This window comes from Panthera leo, chromosome A1, assembly GCF_018350215.1.
Source record: "Panthera leo isolate Ple1 chromosome A1, P.leo_Ple1_pat1.1, whole genome shotgun sequence".
In the NCBI taxonomy this organism is placed as follows: Eukaryota; Metazoa; Chordata; class Mammalia; order Carnivora; family Felidae; genus Panthera; species Panthera leo.
This window is the reverse complement of record NC_056679.1, coordinates 156,767,898-156,789,931: the sequence shown is the minus strand read 5'-3', so window position 1 is coordinate 156,789,931 and position 22,034 is coordinate 156,767,898. Positions and strand designations below refer to the sequence as shown.

Below are 22,034 nucleotides of genomic sequence, written 5' to 3'. Positions count from 1 at the left end.
TGGGTTTTATTAAAATCTAACATAAATAATAAAAAATAGTCTTCCTTGGGAAGAAGTAATCACTAAGAAGCAAAAAGAAAAAGAAAAGAAAGGGGCTCCTGGGTGGCTCAGTCAGTTGGGCATCCCACTTCGGCTCAGGTCATGATCTCACAATCCGTGGGTTCGAGCCCTGCATTGGGCTCTGTGCTGACAGCTCAGAGCCTGGAGCCTCCTTCAGATTCTGTGTCTCCCTCTCTCTCTGCCCCTCCCCTGCTCATACTCTGTCTCTCTATGTCTCAAAAATAAATAAAAACATTAAAAAATTTTAAAAAAAAGAAAAGAAAAATAAAAAAATGCAAATACCAAGAATTTGTTACAGAGTAAATTTGGGAGTGGTTGTGCACTACAAAAGGAATAAAAGAATATACAGAAGAAAATATATGGTATATTATGTTAACAGAAAATTTAGGAATTCCCAGAAATGGTATTAAGAAATATCATACTTGGAATATTAAGAATTGCTCATAATTTGGTACTTTTATGTGATAAAGCAGAATTATGTATTTATCAAAATCAGATTATTAAGGTTTAGGCAAAACAGTATATCATTTGCTTATAAAGAAATATGTGTCAATTTCTCATACTGTATTTTCTTAGTCATTGGATGTTTTCATCAAGGATGTCTCTCAATTTATAAGTAGAAATTATTTCAACATTTGAAAGTGAATTAATTCTTTAAATTTTCCCCCTTATGTTCATTAAACAGGAATCAGCAGTATTGTTAATTTGGTAATTCGGTTTCGCAAAATTTATATGTTATGAGTCAAGGCTCCATTTTAGATCCTATTTAAGTTACAAGAACAAAATATTTTGGTAATTGATTTATTCAGTAAATGTTTAATGCTATTATAAAGTTAAGAAATCATTCATGACCTCAGAGTGATTATAGTTTAGTGGCAGAGCTCCTAATGGCCAAAAAAACCCAAAAACAAAAACAAAAGTCTCAGACATAACTTGATCAGCTTTATCTTCTAGAAAATTCATGGGGAATGAAGAGAAATAGAAGACATCATGCAAGGAAAGCAGTAAGAAGGTACTTCAGTTATATATTGCTGCATAACACACCGTCCCACACTTAGTGGCTTAAGACAGCATTGATCATTTATATTGTTCATCAATATGCAATTTGGGCAAGGCTTGGCAAGATCAGATTGTTTCTGCTCCCTGCACCAACACCCAGTTGAGGACTAGAAGATCCATGTACAAGATGGTTTATTCAGACACCTGGAAAGTTGGTGCTGCCCATCAGCAAGGAGCTCAACTCAGACAATAGGCCTAGTTTTTCTCCATGTGATCCTCTCCATGGGCTGCTTGGGCTTCCGATATGGTGGCTGGATCCTAACAGCAAGCCCTCCAGAGAACCAGACAGACTGTAAGCCAGATTTTATGTCCTATCTTCAGAAGTCACATAGCATAATATCTTCTATAGTCCTAGTTCTGTTCAAAGAGAAGGAACCTCCCATTATCTTTTGATGGGAGGAATGTCAGTTGCATTGCACGAATAGCATGTGGAATGGGAAAGATTTATTTCCCAAGTTTTATTGAGGTGTAATTGACAAACATGTTTTATATGTGTGTGTGTGTGTGTGTGTGTGTGTGTGTGTATTCATGGTGTAGAATATAGTGCTTTGATATAGGCATACATTGTGAAATGATTACCACAACCAGCCTAATTAACATTGCTATCACCTCACATAGTAATAATATTTTGTGTGTGTGGTGAGAACATTTAGGATATATTAGCAAATTTCAGGTATACAACCTACTATTAACTGTAGTCATCATGCTATACATTAGATCCTCAGAATTTATTCATCTTGTATAACTGAAACTCTGTACCTTTTAACCAAGATCTCCCCACATACCCTACCCCCCACAAACCTAACTTTCAATGACAGGACATACATAGGTAAACTGCTATATACACCTGTTTAAAATAGAGGGAAAGCACGTAGCAATGACTGGACCATCCGTGCAGGCTCATGCTGCCAGTTTCTTCAAAAGGGGGTAGTCCTACTGCTGAGAACTGTCCTTTCTGGCTGTTGGTTTCACCCTGTAGGCTCTTGGTTTTAACTTCTGAGTCACCCTTGATACTATTCCACTAAGAAAAAAACAGCTCTGGGGCACCTGGATGGCTTAGTTGGTTAAGCATCCAAGTCTTGGTTTGGGCTCAGATCATGATCTCTTGGTTCATGCTTGGGATTCTCTCCCTCCCTTTCTGCCCCTCCCCCACTCACTCTGTCTCTGTCAAAGACTCCTATGAGTCCACAGATCTCTACTTTAGGAACCCTATGAGATACCTAGAGATAACATCCTTTTGATATATAGAAGCCCAATTGTTTAATGGAGAGAAATTATAAAGCCTACTCTTAAGATTCTTAGCCTTTGTGTATCTAAAAAGTTCTAAGAGACACTGCCTTAGAGTCTTATCTCTTAATGAAGGATTTTATAATTTAACTCTGGATTATTCTTTGCCCTAAAGAGATTTCTCAAGTTGAGAATTGTTTACTCTTTGGAGAGGCTGAGAATAAGAAATAAGTTCTTTTTGTTTTGTTTTACTTTTAACCCAGTCTTCAAAGGATATAAGGAAGGAGGCACTAAAGGGAGTAGGTTTATGGTAGGGAAGGTGCAAAGGAGCAGGAAGTATAGAGTAGAGTGGCAGTGATAAATATAATTTTAAACAAGCCCAGTTTGAGTTTGGGCTGTGTTGAGAATTTTATAAGGTATAACCCTAGGAAGAGGTATTGTCAGGGCAGTGTGGTAGGTTCTGATTACCAGATTATATAAATTGTAGTAAGCAAAGAAGGTTGGGTTGTTTGGGAGAATAGATGGCTGAAAGAAGGAAAGTATTATTTTTTCCTTTTTGTTCAGAGACAGTTTATGAGTTGGTTGAGTGGCATGCTCTATCTTCCAAGATGGTAGTCCCTGGAAAGAGTTTATGAACTAAATCAAACAGCACAGATTTGCAGGGGAACAAAACAGATCCAGGACTTAAAGAGATTTTACAAATTCAGGATGGAGTTAGCTTTTTTAGACCCTGGCTGCAAAGGTCTAAATTGGATTTTTTTATGAGCACCTGGGTGGCTTAGTCAGTTAAATGTCTGACTTTGGTTCAGGTCATGATCTCGCGGTTCATGAGTTCAAGGCCTGCATTGGACTCTGTGCTGACAGCTCAGAGCCTGGAGGCTGCTTTGGAATCTCTGACTTCCTCTTTCTCTGCTCTTCTCCTGCTCACGCTGTCTCTCTCTGTCTCTCAAAAAATAAATAAATGTTAAATTTTTTTTTAATTGGACTGTTTAGTTGGTATAGGAAGCAATGAAAGAAAGCCTTTTCTCATTATTTAAATAGAAAGTCCCCTCACATTTACAGTATGAGTCAGAAGGTGTTATTTTTACCAAATCAATTCCAAAGTATTATTCTTAATAAAAGTCTATAATTTATAGATCTGAAAGTTCCATTTTAAGTTGAATGGAAAGTTTGGTTTAAAGTAAGCGGTATCTAGAAATAATAAGTGTTGGCGAGGATGTGGAGAAAAGGGAGCCCTCATGCTCTGTTGGTGGGAATATAAATTGATGAAACTACTATAAAAATAGTATGTAAATTAGTCACAAAGATAAAAATGGAAATATTATATGATACAATGATTCTACTTCTGGGTATTTACCTGAAGAAAACAAAAACACTAATTTAAAAAGATTTATACACTCCTATGTTTATTGCAGCATTACTTACAATATCCAAGATATGGAAGCAACCTAAGTGTCCATTGATAGATGAATGGATAAATAAGATGTGGTATACATATATACAATGAAATATTACCCAGCCATAAAAAAGACTGAAATCTCACCATTTGTGACAACATGGATGGACTTAGACGGTTATTATACTAAGTGAAGTAAGGCAGACAGAGAAAGACAACCACTACGTGATTTCACTTATATGTTGATCTCAAATACAAACAAATAGCAAACACACAATAATAACAGACTCATAAATACAGATAATAAACTGGTGGTTACCAGAGAGGAGAGAGTGGGGGAAGGGCAAAATAAGCAAAAGTGATTAAGAGGTACAGACTTCCAGTTATAAAATAAATAAGTCTCGGGGTTGATGAGTATAGGGGGGGGAATATAGTCAACAATATGGTAATAGCATTGTGGTGACAGATGGTGATTACACTCATCATGGGAAGCACTGACTAAATATAGAATTAGCAAATCACTGTGTTGTACACCTGAAACCAATTTTTATATTTTGACTATACTTTAATTAAATATAAATAAAATTATTAAAATGGTAATATAATGGTAAAAAGAATATGCAGACGATGGTAAAATAAGCAAATAAACATATGTATAAACATGTGTGTATCTTGACATGAAAAGAGAAGCTATGTTCAGAGAGAAGAATGTTGGAGAATAATGTGGGAAGTAAATTCCTTTTTGTGGTTGTAAAAAGCATGTGCCTATGTATGATCATACATTCTTAGAAAATGAAGAAATAAAAAAATTAGTAGTCAGCTTTGGGTAGCAGAGAAGCAGGGATGGGAGCTTTTAAACTGTGCAGAATTCTCTTCTATAGTATTTTGAGTTTTTTGTTTTACAGAATATGTAGTTGTTTTTTTTTTTTTAACAAAAATACACATTATAGGGGCATTCACTTTTGAATGTCCCCTCTCTGTAAAGAGAGCTTTCCTAATATTCTTCCTTTCTTTTTTTTAAATTTTTTTTAACATTTATTTTTGAGACAGAGAGAGACAGGGGAGGGGCAGAGAGAGAGGGAGACACAGAATCTGAAACAGGCTCCAGGCTCTGAGCAGTCAGCACAGAGCCCAACGCGGGGCTCGAACTCATGGACCGTGAGATCATGACCTGAGCCGAAGTCGGACGCTTAACCGACCGAGCCACCCAGGCGCCCCAATATTCTTCCTTTCTAATCTTATACTCTAATAAACTTTTGCCTGATGCTCAAAAAAAAAATACACATTATAAATATCAGGTTAAAAAAAAGTAAAGTAGGAGATAACCACATCAATTTCTTTATGCTCAAAAGAACTTTTAATCTGATACTAAACTTGCCCGGTTTCTAAGAGAAAATGTCCCTTAAGTTAAACTCTGGAATATTTGCTTCACCTTAGATTTCTCAAAAGTATTTCAATCTTTACCTTGCAAGATTTATAAGTGCAGAAATAAAAAAGTGTCATTTTATTCCTCTTATAGTAGTGAGAGAAAAAAAAACTGCACAATTAAATTTGTTACCCTCTTTGTATATATATATATATATCCTAGGAGTTCTTGCACCCTGGCCTGTCATATGCTGTGGTTTACTTGCCCCATAGTTCTCAAATACAGAAGAATTGCCATTTTTCTGTTCAGTATATAATGAAGAAACATGATAGGACATAAGAGATGTCTTTGCCCTGTGTTTCTATTCCATCCTCCTGAAAAACTACTTACAATAGCACTAAAATGAATATCTAAGATTGGAATCTTCATCAGTTCTTCCTGAGGAATCTGGTGACTAGCACAGATGCAGAGCATGGTCTCTGGAGCCAGAGTGCCTGGGTTTGAATCCTGGCTATGCCCCCTGCCAGCTGTATAATCATAACTTCTCTCTGCCTCACTTTCCTTATCAGAATAGGGATGTTTAGTGCCCAATCCATAAGTTTATTATGAGGAAGAAGTTAACTAATATTGGTAAAGTAGTTAGAGCAGTGCCTAGCATATAAGTGCAAAATGCATGTTTGGTGTTTTTTAAAGTGTGTAGTAAAGTAGACAAACCACATAGTGTAGTGTTTGAAGGTACCGGTTCTAACCCCATATCCACTACCTGTTAGCTGGGTAAGTGTGGTTGTTACTTAATCTCATTAAGTCTCACTTTCCTCCTTTGTAAAATAGAATAATTGCCAAAAGTAGCACCTGCTTCAGTTTCTCAGGATTTCATGGGATGGTGTCTGGCAAGCTCATAGCACAACGTCTGCTTCGTAGCACCAATGGTTGCAAGTATATATTTTGATTTCCATGAACTTTCTGTCCCTTGGTGTTCATTGGGTTTTATCCTTAATCCTTCTCTTCACACTTAGGTCACCTCTGGATCTCCTGAGAACCAGGTAAGGATCCTTTAAAAGACATGCCACGGGGGCAGAAGGCAGGGGAGGTGAGGCCGCAAGATAAATTACCTAAGGTCCTAAGAGGCTTTGCAGGTGGACTTGTGTCAGGGAGTTGGCCACTACCCATGGTCTGGCCCAAAGCCTTGTGGGTCTAGAAACTGCACTCATCAGCACTTCCAGAGCCCATCTGTCCCCCAGGGCTGGGCTCATATTAACGACGCACATACGACTAATGTACAGGATCAGAATGCCAATGTTCCCATTTACAAGGAGAAGTGAAAGTCCTGGGCCTGGTGGCTCATACTCCAACCCAGCCTATTTGTGCCTGTAGGGGCCACATCTCTGACCGGGCTGTCAATTTATTAATCTGTGATGAGGACATAGCTCCTGAGCTGCCTCTCAAGTCCCTCAAGTTTCTGCATGAAGACATGCAGACGGGATACCAAATTCTAACCAGAAAGCAGCTTGGTGAGCAAGGAATCAGAAGGTCAGTTTATTTTTGGATTCCGGTTTGACGGAATTAGAGAGGCGGATCCACAGCAGCAAGGGACAGGTCACCAGCCCGGAGCACCATCTCCCAGTGTCTGAACAGCCATTGTCTGTGCTTACTTCAGAGACTGCTTCATACCTATTTTCTTGTCTGGACTGCTTTTCTATTAGTAGAGGTTGTATGGTCAGTCAGTTTATTGCCATGCCTGAGGGTCCAAGGCTGCCTGTCCAATGGGTCCATCTGGCCTCCCAAAGCTTTTGTTTGTCTCTTATACAGTATAGAGGGTAAGGTTTAAAAATCAGGAATACTCACATCACCATCCAGAGGTGTAGCCTCTCCTGAAGTAGGTCTGGCCTTCCTGAGATTTTCCCACAACAGATCAGGCCTCTAAAGCCAAGCAGAGACTGTCTCCCTTAGATGAGGCTGGAAAACCTTTACTCAGTACCATGCATGCCTCTGGGCATGAATTTGCATCATTTTGACTAGTGAAGCTGCCTTCCTTTAGCTATGCTCTGACTTACTGTATTTTTACTTTCACATTTAATTCTCAGACAGCAGTCTTAGGTTTTCACTGCCAGATTCCTTTCACTGTCACCCCCAAGTATTGAAAACACATTTTAGTTTGTAAGTCCTGGAGGTTTACACTGATGTGAAGACTGGAGTATAAAGCTCATAGCTTCAGGGAAGTGGGACACCCTTCATCCATCCTCGGGAGATATGCGGTGCTGCTGGCCGCCCTTCTCTGTTTCTAGCTCGATAGTCTCTTCTTCCTCCTGGGTGACGAATATTAAGCACTCTCATCTTCTGTACTTTTTTGTAAGGCGATAGATATTATCTCCATCACGAGAAACACAATGTGAACATCTGTACTTACAAAGACACATTTGGATGCCTAAACAAAATGTGTTCACCAATGGATTTCTTTTAGAACAAGAGCTTATTTTTAACTGCAGTGTTATAAATTATTAATAATCTGACACAGGCAGACATGCCATTTCTTATGATTCCTTAGATCTCTCAGCTTTTTTTTTTTAACTTTATCTCTCATGAATGAAGTAAATGTCATTATGTGATTGGATCACTGATTGTAAAGACAAAGCTGTTTCCCAAGGAAGCATTTTTTTTTCATGAGTAACTCAGCCCTTAATTCCTATTAATATTCTAAATAAATTAGGATTTATTTATGAGTGATCTGTTTGGGAAAATAGGAATAACAGTTCTAGGTCTTGCTATATCTCTCAGGTCCTGCTACTTCAAATATGACCACTGTATATCTTTTTTTTTTTTTTTCTTTATTTATTTTTGAGAGAGAGAGACATAGCTTAAGCAGGGGAGGGGCAGAGAGAGAGGGAGAGACAGAATCCAAAGCAGGCTCCAGGCTCTGAGCTGTCAGCACAGAGCCCAACGTGGGGCTCGAACTCACTAACATTGAGATCATGACCTGAGCTGAAGTAGGATGCTTAACCGACTGAGTCACTGAGGCACCCCTTGACCACTTTATATCTTGAAACATCTTTGAGATACAAGATAATAACATATTCTCTTCTCTCTGCTTCCATATCACCTTGTATGTATCTCTTACAATAACATTCACTTCATCTTATTTAAACTACTATTAAATAGGGGCACCTGCCTGGCTCAGTCAGTTGAGCATCTGACTCTTGATTTCAGTTCAGGTCATGATCCCAGAGTCATGGGATCGAGCCCCACTTTAAGGCTCAGCAGGGAGCCTACTTAAGAATCTCTCTCTTGAAGAATGTGCCACCCCCACTTGTGTTCTCTCTCTCTCACATAAAAAAAAAAACTATTAAATAATGAATTACCATAGTTAATGGCACATGTTTACTTCATCATCATCATACTTATAAGTTTTTTTCCCCTCAATTAGACAATTAGACTGTGTATTTCTCAGTTGTGTGGACTGCTCTTATTTATACTTTCTAACACAATAAGGCGAACAGCAGATGCCCTATAAATGGTGAACTGAGGTGCTCATTAGAAGTAGGAGTTCTTCTAGGTTCCCCTTTTGATATGCAATATGACGTTATTGCTAGGAATGCTTCAGAAGTAATAACTGAGGAACGCATAATATTCGCCATACTTCTGACTCAAGAAATATGGATAAATAATTGAAAAAAGTAAAGTTTTAAATTAAAATCAAATCCTAAGTCTAAAAGTAATAAATAGCAGGGGCACCTGGGTGGATTAGTTGGTTAAGTGTCTGACTCTTGATTTCGGTTCAGGTCATGATCTCACAGTTGTGGGATACATGCTGAGCATGGATCCTGCTTAAGATTCTCTCTCTCTCTCTCTCTCTCTCTCTCTCTCTCTCTCTCTTCCTGTCTCCCCTGCTAGTACTCTATCTCTCTCAAAATAAACATTAAATAACAATAATAATAATAATAAATAGCAAAAGACATTATAAATAGTGATAAACCACACACTGAAGGGTGATATCTATAACTCATATAATTGACAAAGGAGTAGAACTGCAGTATATAAAGACCTACCAAAATTTAATAAGGGAAAGCAAACAACCTGATAGGAAAAAGACCAATAATAATAAGATGCTCAGCTCAGGAATAATTAGGGAAACCCAAATTAAACATCAAGATTCTATATCAGTCACATGCCAAAAATATCAGTCTGGAATATCAACACTGTGGAGATTATTTACAAGAATCTAGTATAACAAAAATTCAAATACACCACCGGTTGAATTATAAATTAATCTAATTATGTTGAGATGTGGTTTGGCAATATTTAGTCAAGACAGGGCATCACCATGTCAAGACAGGATCACATCCTGTGATCCTATTAATTCCATTTCTAGGTATTCATCTTTAAAGAAATTCTTTCCCATATACAAGAATTAGAATAGTTTAATAATAGCAATAAATTAAAAACAACCTGTGTCCATCAACAGGAGAATGGATACCTGAATTGGAATGGCACACAGCAGTTAAAAAGAATGAACTATGTAGAACTACATGTAAATCCCAAGGAGAGAATATTAAGCACACACACAAAAAAGTAAAGGATCTATTATATCATTTTGCAAAGCTTAAAACATGCAAATCAATATCTTATTTACGGATAAACATATATTTAATGAAAGACTAAAAAGATGTATGGGAATGATAAAGATAACCCTGGAGAGTGTTTACCTTTGAAGAGAAAGGGAGGCGACAGGATAGGCAGGGGAACGTGGTGGCTTCAATTTTATCTGTAAAGTAGTATTTCTTCCAGGAAATCTCAAGTCAATTTGGTGCCTTAAGATTTTAAGTGGAAGCAAGGAGAATGGAAGGAGAAAGTTCAGTAGGCTCTGTAAGAGGTTTACGTTATTAGCATGATTGGGAGAATAAAATAGAGCAATACTCACTGCTTGGCAAACTCATCCGTTTGTCAGCACTGTGTATGTTCCAATTCTGGTTGGCTATCCTAAAAGTCAACAGGGCCCTGACTCCCGCCTCAGACTCAAAGCATCTTTAGCTGCATAATTTTTAAGGAGAGAGAACTGTGGAAATTTAGGGGGAATACAAAATCATGGGGTGGTATGAACATAACTAAGATCATGTGAAGATTTTTTTAGGACTAGAGCAAGCTGGGAAAAAAAAGGTTTAGGTTTTATGCTAATTAGAAAAGCAATTATACCCAATTCAGAGACCAGAGTTTTTTTCAGTGAGCTGATAATGAGCAAGTTTATTTACTCAGATTTAAGACAAACTAAATTAATATAGGACGTATGATTATAAACATTTGGCTGTTGATATGTTGACTGTTGAATAGATCCAAGCTGTATTTTTATGAGGTCAATAAAAGAGCTTTGGAAAAGACTAAAAGAAAAAAAAAAATCAAAGCCCTTGGCCAATGTTAGAAGGTACTTTGGAGGTTCTAATGTAGGTTAGTGTCTGTTCCTGTATCTTCTGTCCTGCCTTTGTCTCTATTTTAGCATATCCTTTAGCCAGACTGAAAAATGAGAGAACACATAAGTTTGGGCTGGTAAAGAATGGAGAGAGTGGGGCAGAGAAGAGCACTTTATTTTTGTTACATTGTTTTAAAAATAAGAATAAAGAAGAGTAGTCCACTTAGACTGCAAATAATATAGCAAAATAGACATAAAAAATATCAAATTATGATCTTATTTTTAAAAATACCATGTTCTTGGGACACCTGGATGGCTTAATCAATTAAAAATCCAACTCTGGATTTCGGCTCAGGTCATGGTCTCACAGTTGTGAGATCGAGGCCCACATTGGGTCTGTGCTGGGTGTGGAGCCTGCTTGGAATTCTCTCTCTCCCTCTGCCCCTCCCCTGCTCATGCTCTCTCTCTCAAAAAAAGTAACATTTTATTTTCAAAAAATAACATGTTCTTTTCAAATTACCTCAAGAATACATGAATTTATTTTTGTGAATTTATGAAATAGGTAATACACTGAGCAAAATGATCAGATCTGTCTTTGTCCCCCATCATCCCCTATTTCAAACCTTCTTCCCAGATATAATGTCTTAGCCACAATTGGTGTGCAGTCCATCCAGGTTCTTTTCTATGAATTTGCATGTAAAAATTCATGTACCCATAACTGGGATAATGTTTATTTTTGCAACACGTCCTTTCCATTTAATACCTTTTAGGGAGTTTTGCATGGTGGCGCATGTAGAGAACCTAGTTATGTTTAACAGCTTCATACTATTCCTTAGTATGGTGAAGCCATTGTTTACTTAACCTTCTGCTCTTCATGGCCCAATGCAACATTTGCATTTTTTCGCTATTACAAACAATTCTGCAGTGAATATTCTAGTGTATCCATTGTAGCAGCAGAAGGCAGATGTGACTTAATGCATGGCCAGATGTAGGAACTACAGTAGCATCAGGAGTCTGCCTTTTACATTTTTGCCTTTTGTTTTTTTCTTGATTGGCTTCAGTTTTTAAACAACCTCACCTCATGTGGTAGCACATATGTCTGTCAGCAATTCTAGGCTTACGTTCTATAAACTTAAACTCTTTCACATTATAAGCAAAAAATAGAATATTGGATCTCAGTGAACCAGCTTGGGTTACGTGACCATCCCTGACTTGATCACTGTAGCTCTGTAGACAGTATACACGGGTTAATCAGGCCTGGGTTACATGCCCACTTCTGGGGCCAGGTCAGCATGACCCAAATACGGACTAAGAAGAAGGGATGGATGGGTGATTTGTGAAATAAAAATCAGAATGATGATACCAGGAGGAGGCACATATAGCAGTCAGCAAATATATCAATTCCTCCTGCAAATGTCTTATAGACAATATTTTATGTTTTTGTGAGTAGGAAGTGAATAGACATCCTAATGATATCCAGATTTATGTCATTAGGACCAAAGCTTTCCTGTAAGTATCTTTCCAAATTTTTGCTGTAATAATGAAATAAGTATGTTTTGATATTTACTATTGTATATGAAAATAAAGTATGTTATTGATTGAGGACCATTAACATTATGAAAGAGAAGTAATTTTTGCAATTCAGGAAAATGTTACCCAATGTATTTGCTAAAAGTTCAGTGATATGGTAGGTCATGTCTTTTCTATGATAAATACCTTGTCTTAGAACACCATTTGAAATATTCTATTATTTGCCAAACTATAGCCTAAACTCTATTTATTTATTTATTTATTTATTTATTTATTTATTTATTTATATTTAACAATGTTTATCAAATTCCACTATGTGCTCATCACCATGCCAGAGGCTGAGGATAAAATCTTGACTACAAGATCTCTGCCCTCAAGTTTCTTACATTAGTGTTAGGGGCCGCAGACTATAAATAAGTAAATGAATGAGTAAAGGAGAACTTTCCAGGCTGTGACGCACTATGAAGGAAATAAAAAGGATCCTGATAAGGAGAGTAATTGGGGAAGGTCATGTCAGGTGAGGCGGTAAGGGAAGACCTCTCTGAAGAGAGAATGTTTGAACTGCAAGCTGGGAATGAAGAATGAACCCCAAACTCTAGGTCTGTAGTAGCCTCCACCCATTTGTGGCTATTGAGCACTCAGTTGTGGCGACTTTGAATCAAAATCCTCTATAAATGTAAAATGCACACCAGATCTCCAAGATTAGTATAAAAATTATAAAATATTTAATAATTCGTATGTTGAGTACATGTTGAAATTGAAATATTTTAGATATGTTAGAGTAAGCATTGTTAAAATTAATTTTACGTATTTCTCTTTACGTTTTTAATGTGACCACTAAGACTGTAAAATTATATATGCGGTTTACTTATGTGTCTTTTGAACAGTCCTGGTCTAGGTGGTTTCAATTTGCTATAAATGCCATGTGCTTTTTCATCGTTTCGTCCTTGGTCATGCCAGTGGCAACTGAATTTATGTAGTAGATTTTTCTCCAAGGATATAAGTGTGTAATATTCATTGACTGAGGTGTATAAATATAATAATTCAATGTGTGATCAAGCTTAATAAAGCTCAGAGTTAAGAGGTAGTGGGTGGTAGAGAAAGCACAGAAAATTGCCACATTTACTAAAGGAGTTGTGTCATTAGTCATGTTCCTTTAGAAATGCTCACAAAACAGATAAAGGAGGGCTCTGAGCTGGAGAGGTAGGCAGAGCAAACGGCACAAGGTAATGACAGCGTGGGACAGGATTTCTGTGGGAATGAGCGAGAGCAAACCACAAAGATCTATTTCCATTCTCTGCTTTGTGAAGGAGATTCTGTTGTGTTGTACAGAACTGCCACTTCTTGCACGCTAAAACAGAGTTTTCTTCTACACATTGTTTTTGAACTGAGAAGAATGTTAGTGACTTTCGCGTGCCTCTCTCACGTCTCTGTCAGGGCAATGCTAGCAAGTTGACACACATTTAATAACATTACATTAATTCACTGCTGAGAGCAAGCAGGATAGTTTTCTTTGTGCCATATTGTTCTCATTTCCATTCGTGGCTTGTGCCACAGGGAAGAAATTAATCACTTAAAAAAATGCACGTTTGTTTGACCTGGTGAGGGAGGGGGTGTTTGGGGGTGGGGGGAAAGGTTTACATTTTAGTTTGTAAACAGTTTGGGACCCCACATGTGATGATTGTTACGTAATCTAACAGTTTTGTGAGGGGGAAACTCTACCCTTACTGGTTTGAGAGGGAGTTGAGTCATATCCTGTGAATGTGAGGCAACAGTATTTAAGCATCACGGGTTCCTCTTACTTTCATTCTAAGTGGCTGCAGTTGAGAGCAGCAAGTGCTGTCTGTGAAGAGGCTGTTACCAGCCTTTGGAGGTGAACAGCCTCTCCTACAAGGATTCAGGAAAGAAAGCCAAGTCTGAATATGCAGTTCTCTCACTGGAATGAAAGATGTTTGGTCTATTTCTAATCAACTATGCTAGACACCTGCAAGCCGAAAAGTGCCTGCAATTTGCCATTTGTTTATAATAAGGTAAGCTCCACGTTTTGGTTTACTCATTGCATCAGGACAGCCTGGAATTAACGTGGCAGTTTTCGTACATGGTTATGCTTCAGAAAATGCCTTCTCACAGGTATTGAAGGTGGCATTTGAGTTGCTGACACAAGCAATTTTAAACTTACAGTTTAATCCATTTGTGAAATACTTAATTTAAGAGATTGATATTTTCTTTATACTAGCTTTTTATGAAAAATGTGATACCTGAGAAGCAGAAACGCTGTAGTAGTTTTGTATCATTTTAGGTTTTTTTTAAGGATTAAATAGTACCAGGATCTTTTCCCTTTTGTCCCCCCTTTTTGCTACTTTATGATCTCCATTAAAGATGAAATGTGCATAAAACTCACATGATTATGCTTGGATTTTATGCTAAATAACCATAGCTTGCCAGCTATATTTCTCCACTGCAATAAAAAGTGGTCTTAGTCATAGGAAGTTTAGGGTTGAAAAGTAATGAAAGTCTCTTTCCCTTTCTTATTTGGCTTTCTGTTTAAGTAAAAGGCCACCATATTCATAAACTTTGATTGATGTGTCAACTTTAAAACGTGTATGAGTGTATCACAAGCCCACTTCCTCAGTTGCTGTTGGAGACACTCATATATAAATCGTATGGATAGAAAAATCTGTGGATAGAAAAGTGAATGAGAGGTTTGTTTTTCAAATTCTTTAAGCTTGCGGCTGAGAGGCTGGGGTGAAAGACAGGAATGTTGTCTTGGGTTTTTATTGATTGAAGAACCAACATCGAATCAGAGACTAACAGTGGTGTCAGGTGTCACACAACTTTGAACACTCATATTTAAGACCTTTGAATTCTTTTGAGATAGAAAAGGTTAATTTGATTTTGAGGGCTATAGCTGTGAATTTGTAAGTTATTACTGAATTGAGGGATTTTTTGTATGTTTAATGACAGTTGGCATTAGAATACTTTCTTCTTGATTATTGACCATTGTCATGTTTAGAGATTGTTTCATTTCTGTTCAAAATTATACCCATTACAAAATTGGTATATTCTAACTAGACATGGAAATTACTTTTCATTAGATACATATTGAATAATTCATGGTTTTTTGCAAAGGTCAGGGGTCAATGAACTAATGGAAGGCATGTAGTTTTCCTCTTCTTTGAAGGGGAAATTCAAATTAGTTCAACTTCCAAACATATTTAATGGCAGTGTTCCAAATTGAGAAAATAAAAAAAACTTTAAGGAAAATGACTTAGCACAATGAAAGCCTTTGGGGCCATGCATAGTGAAAAAGCACATATCCTAAAAGATTAGAATACAAAATGTTATAAGTAGAATATCCTGATATCGAATCTGTAGCAAACTCTTTTTTTTTCTGGCAGAAAGGGACCTATTCTGGTTAGTTACGAAATCTGCTTGAGTATTTTCCCTTATACTATATGTGAATTACTAAATGTCAATAGAAAGAATAGCATATATCTACATCAAGACAAAAGCATGTATTATTACACTTTGCATAGTGTCCGATTCTTAAATATGGATTATAATAGCCATACAAGCTGTTGTTATGGATTAAAACTCAGACTGATAAAATGTTGTGAAATCAAGTTTTTACAGTATGCTCTGTTTCAAATATGGACTTAATTATTTATGACATTGCACAGCCAACTGGTAATTACCTGATTAGATTTTCAAGGCATCTTGCTTCTCCTCCTTCGTTGCTGTGATCCCCATTCTTTGACTATATTCTTTAGACTTCCAGAAGGGGTATGGGCAAAGTGCAGGGAGAGAGAAGGAAAGAAAACAAATACACACACAGTGTAATTTTTCTGTGTCTCACCTCTCAAAATGGCTTTGATGAAGAAAGAGTTTAGATATAATAGCTAAAATGAGTCTTTAGATAACCTGTGGATCTTAATTAGTCAGGAAATCCCTTGACCTCTGAGATGAGGAACAAGTGGGAACTTGGTTCGGAAAATCTTTTTTTACCTTACAGGATTGTTTGCAAAGATGGAATAATTTCATATCTGTGTTGTATTTTATTAACTGTAAGGTGTTAGGCATATTTTTGAGAATTTTTTTGTCTTCCTATAGTAAAGGAGCTGATGAGATATCAAAGATACTCAGAATTCCACTCTGGATTTAGAATATTTCTTTTCAGTAATAAAAGTCTCCTTTTTCTTCTCTTTGTAAACTACTTTACTGGTTAATTTCCAACTTATATAAAAATATTTTGCAAGGATGAGCTCCAAAACTAAAAACCAAGAACCCAAATTTACCTAAGTCTTGGTGCTGTTTTAAAATTTCAAATATCTCCTGGAAACTCATCGTCACTTAAAAAGTATTTATCAAGTGGCAACTAAACTTAATTTTCAACCTAGAAACAACATGATGTCTCTCAACTGGGGACTACATCAGCAGAAGCACACATGACATTTTTTCTTTGTTTTTAAAGATTTTTCTCTTAGGTGAGGCTTTGACAGGTTCACGAAATTTTTTTATACAGTATTCGTTCTGACTCCTGGAAACTGAATCTTTCTGGATGGTGATTTAGATGCTGCTGTCTCTAGTGAATCCTTCTGGATATCAAATGCAGCACACTTGCTGGTAAAAATAAGTAGAGATAACTCCACCTATTTCTGAAAATCAGTTTTGAAGATCAAATGAAACTGTTGGCTGTGAGAGTCCTTGTAAATGCCATAGAGTTTACAAATACCACTATCACAAGGTGAGATATACAAAATTACGTTTTTGAGGCAAACTTGATGCCTCTCACATATTCTCATTTCACAAAGAATGGAATTAAGATCCACAAGAGTTAAGAAAGGTGCCTCACTTTCCTTAAGCTAATACCTGAGTCAAGACCAAAATCTAGGTCTTTCTGTCTGCTCAATTAGCTAGAAATTGATCAGAAAGACTTTTTCTTGAGTTGTATGATTAGGGTTTAAAAATAAATAAATAATATTTTTCACATATTGATGAACATTTTTTTAGGAAGCTATATGCTTAGAGAATATTTTGTAGAAGACATATTGCCTTGTCTATAAGTTGTGTGGGCTGAGGATTCTCTGTTGGATCTAGTTTAATGGAGCATGAATTTTCGGAATGATTATCAAACTAAAACATCTGACTCTTGGAGTCTCTTAGCTTTTTCACAAAGTGTCCAAGCTCTTACTGTGGGAGACTGAATCATAAAAGGAGACATGCATAATGAATAGGGGTAAATCTGTAGCTTTTAAAATTGTGGATAGTATGGTAGATTGTTTTGATATGTTTGCTGAAAGTGGTTAGCAAAAAGAGATTCTCCAAACGCTTATCATTAAAAAGAAATTGGGAAAATTTAAACAACCAGATAGACTTGCAACCATTTCTGTTAAAATCCATCTGGCTATTTCATATTTGTGAAACTCTCTTCTTTATCGGGGACATGAGTTGGGAGAAACATGACTTTCCAAATTACAGAAGTTAAGGATGTGTATCTTACTATACCAATGAACATGATAGGTTTGTAAAGAAAATTTTTCTTTAAAGCCTCTTAAATTAAGATTAGAAGACAGAGGCAGGATGCTTGCGTGGCTCAGTTGGCTAAGTGTCTGACTCTTAATTTCAGCTCGGGTCATGATCTCACAGTTCGTGGGACAGAACCCTGCATTGGGCTCTGTGCTAACAGTGCCAAGCCTGCTTGGGTTTCTCCCTCTCTCTCTGTCTCTCCCCCCCGCTCTCTCTCTTTTCCCTCTCTCTCAAAATAAATAAATAAACATTTTTTAAAAAATTAGATGACAGATTAATTGAAAACTTTTTGTATGTTGGTAGTATTAATAAAGGTTATTTTTACTCCAAGGAATCAAAACATGGTCACCATTTCATTTAATAAAATATGTAACTCTTATGAAAGGTATATGCTATCTGCATATCCTATACTCCAACTTACCGCTTCAGTAAATAATAAGTGGAATTTATCATTATGCTATCTTATGAACAAATCTTAGCCCTGCATTGTAATAAAGTTCACTGCTTACTTTATTCCTAGAACTATATGAATCTGCTATATAACCTTTAGGAGATAAAGGAAAACAAGTGAGATGAAGACGTAAAAGTCTTTAAACACTTTGCTAAATAGAAATATAAGGTGATATTGGGCACTAGGAGTGTAGTGGGGGGAATCAATACTTCCTTGTAATATTGACCCCTCCTTTGGCTTTGGAGGTAACAAGTCTTGTGATTTTGTTTTTCTATCTGTGAAGCTTAGAAAACACATTAAAGCCAGACAGTTATCCTACATATCCTATGGGTACTTGGTAAATATTGATTAATGATCCTGTGAACATCAAGGTTGGGTGAAGCACTTTGAACTCATTTTGAAGAGTCTATCCATGTATCATTGGTATAAGTGCCAAGGTTTGTAAAACTATCCCCTTGAGAGAAACCCAAGGAAGAAAGCTTTGGAGATGGTTTGCTGGGTTTTGATTCCATATTAATTTAGTGCAGATAATCAAATCAGTCACTTGGTCTTCCTTTGCTTGAGTCATTTCACTAGTAGGATAGGATTAGTAATATATATTCATGACAATTTACAGCATCCCCAAATGTAACGAATCAAGTTCTAAATCTCTCACTCCATAAATGTTTTTGTCCAAGATGAAAATAACAGTAATGTTAACACTGAAGTCAGCCTATATAATAGCTTTTTATGAACTATCTAAATTAATGTCTTAAAACCACCTTATAAAATTTGGGCACTATTAATATTCCCACTTTATAGATGGAGAAACTGAAGTATTTAGAAATTTAATGACTTATCCCTGACATCACACAAATAGTTATAGAATGACCAGAATTGAACCAAGGCAGTCAGGCTTCAGAGCCAGGGTACCTGATTACATTTTATGCTGCCTCCAGTTCGAATCCCTTGATCCCAGTAATAGGAAGTGACTGTTAAAAAGTGCCACAGACAGGAAAAGAAATCTTTTTAATGTTAACGTATTCAATCATTTCGATGACTCCAACATTCTCATTCTTAGTGAAACCCAGGCCTTTATGAAGCAGAAATATACTAAAATTACTTGGGAATTCATGCAAGATGAAGCTACTAACAATACAAAGTGTGTCTGGAATGAGAAGACGTAATAGAGAGTTCTCCTAGGTGATCATAGTCTTTGGCCAAATGAAAATTTTTCCATTTTTTTGACGGGGTAGGGAGAGAAAGACAGCTTTCAATGTATACATAATCAACTTACACAGTCCCAGAAAAGCTTGTGGAAATTTTTGTGTTTAGAGAAAAGATTAATGTCATGTCGCCTTTTGTCTGGACACTCCGTAAACATTTCCTGATGAAAGGCATTATTTGGGGGAAGGAGCACATTGAATGAATGGTAGAAGGAGTTTAGGTCCATTGTGCAACTAGGGTACATTTTGATCTGCTTTCTCCAAAGACTGCACAAATTTTGCTTGAAATTCTTGAGTGGTTTTCAAACCTTCTTGTTTCTTCAGGTTTTGCAGACAAGGACTTCCTTCACAGTGTTGTGCACCCTTAGCACTATCTTGGTGACTAATACATAGTAGACTCTCAGTAAGGCTTCTTGGCAAGGTGGGTGGAAGGATGGATGGATGGATGGATGGATGAATGGATGGATGGTAGGGATAAACTGGCACATCTCCAGATCTGCTCTGAGCCATGACTCATGTATCTGAAACTGGATTTGGATCAGACTGTCACTGAGCATGTGGGAAAAGGGAATGAAGTATAAAGTATGAAAGAGTTTACCTCAGTTAATTTGATACTTTATCATATGATGGTTTTCAACATGGAACTGACATAGCCAACTGGTACAAGCCTTTCACACTGTTTCATATTAGTTTCTTTAATTACACATACAAAGCATAATTGCTTTACTCCCTTGATTCAAAAGCTAAATGGGGGCGCCTGGGTGGCTTAGTTGGTTAACTGACTGACTTTGGCTCAGGTCATGATCTCACAGTCCGAGTTCTAGCCCCGCGTTGGACTCTGTGCTGACAGCTCAGAGTCTGGAGCCTGCTTCAGATTCTGTGTCTCCCTCTTTCTATGCCCCTCCCCCACTCACAGTCTGTCTCTCTCTCTAAGAATAAATAAAGGTTAAAAAAATTTATGAAAAATGTATGCAAATATAGACATATATAGCATATATATTATACATATACAGAGACAGATTTAGATAAAATTAAAAGATCAAAATAAATTTGAATACCTAAATTAATGGGAATTATCAGAGTTTGACTATTTTAGGATTTGTTGTGAAAAATAAAATTGTTTCAGAAGAAACAATTCAGGCAGAGAATTGGAGAAAACAAAGGAATTTTTAAAAATCATTTTTAAATGCTTATTTACAAAAATATATGTTTCTTTCAATCTTAGAAGAAAAGCTTTGTTTTTTCTACAAAATTTCATTAGAGAGCTCAAACTAAGAAGTCTGGGAACCAAGGGCACCTGGGTGGCTCAGTTGGTTGAGTATCGGACTTTAGCTCAGGTCATGATCTCCCAGTTTGTGGGTTTGAGGCCCCTCTCTGGCTCTGTGCTAACAGCTCAGAGTCTGGGGCCTGCTTCAGATTCTGTGTCTATCTCTCTCTCTGCCCCTCCCCTGCTTATACTCTGTCTCTCGCTCTCTCCCTCTCAAAAATAGATAAACATTAAAAAAATACAAGGAAGTCTGGGAGCCGAAATTTATTTAGTATCACTTTTTGAGATATGGTCAATTACTAAGAGATGGTTTTCAAAATAAGAATAGTGACTAAGGATAGGAAATACTGCCGATTTCCAGGGAAGGTGGTTATTGTTTCAAGTTTTTCAAGGGAGGAAAACACAGAAAACTTTCCTCTAAAAACATGTGATCAAACGCAAAATATATCCAAGTTTTTGACAATGGGAGCAACTCTATTGGGAAAATTATACATTTGGCCTTGGCCCAAAGCAATCTTTAAAAATGAAACACACACACACAGAAAAAAATCCCAGTCAGCACAAAATCATTGGTTGGATTTTCTTTTTCCTGGTCCTAAACACAGCAGCATATGTTCACTGTTTGAGGATATTCTCTTCTTTGGTGTATAGGTTCCTTGTGTTATTTGAAATGCATATGATTCCTATGGCTCATTGTTTACGGTGGGTGATTTTCCTACCTTAGAAATAGCAGGCTCCAAGTAACAATCAGTTGAAAGTGTTACACTGGATAACAGCAGACCTGCATTCTACACTGTATAGTCTGGGCCTCGTTTTAACATCCCTCAAATGAAGGATTCATCCTCTATCCCTCTCTTGTTTCCCAAAGACTAAGAATTAATTCTGGATAGGATTTCTCCCTCCCTCCCTCCCTCCCTGCCTTTCTTTCTTTCTTTCTTTCTTTCTTTCTTTCTTTCTCTCTCTTTCTTTTCATTTTCAAATCAGTGGTTACTTTATTTTCAAATCAATTCTGAAACAATTAATTCCAAGTTTATCTAGCCAAAGTGGATGAAAAACCTGTTAAGTTCATGCCTAGAGTTTGAGAAATGTTCATGCTATAAATAGATATATAGATGGATGGTACATAAATGAATTAATGCCTCATGGCAAATGCATACTTTCTAAATGTGTAAATTGCCACAAAAAATACGCCAGACAAAAGGAGACTTTGTAGCTTTATTATCTGTTTTAAATATTTTTAATGTTTTCATTTATTTGAGAGAGAGAATGAGAGAATAAGAGAGTGAACGGGGGAGGAGCAGAGAGTGAGGGAGACACAGAATCCAAAGCAGGCTCCAGGCTCTGAGCTGTCAGCACAGAACCCAATGCTGGGCTCAAACTCATGTAAAGGGAGATCATGACCTGTGCCAAAGTCTGATGCTTAACCAACTGAGACACCCGGGCACCCCTGCCTCTGTTAAGTATTTGATAAGTTACACTATATATGAATGTTCAAAAGTGTTTGAGGGGAGCCTGGGTGGCTCAGTCGGTTAAGCGTCCGACTTCAGCT

General features: G+C 37.0%; 1 protein-coding gene across 23 annotated transcripts in view; it reads left to right on the top strand.

Annotated features, from left to right (window-relative positions):
* Nucleotides 1-22,034, top strand: part of MCTP1 (multiple C2 and transmembrane domain containing 1) — a 529,626-nt gene that overhangs the window by 172,504 nt on the left and 335,088 nt on the right. Inside the window, exon 1 of one of the 23 annotated variants that reach the window (XM_042943686.1) lies at nucleotides 13,860-14,066. The exons of the other annotated variants lie outside the window; for them this stretch is intronic. Coding sequence (XP_042799620.1) covers nucleotides 14,010-14,066 — 57 coding nt within the window. The 5' untranslated portion in view covers nucleotides 13,860-14,009. Of the gene's footprint in view, nucleotides 1-13,859; nucleotides 14,067-22,034 lie in introns of those variants that run through there. 23 annotated transcript variants of the gene reach the window in all.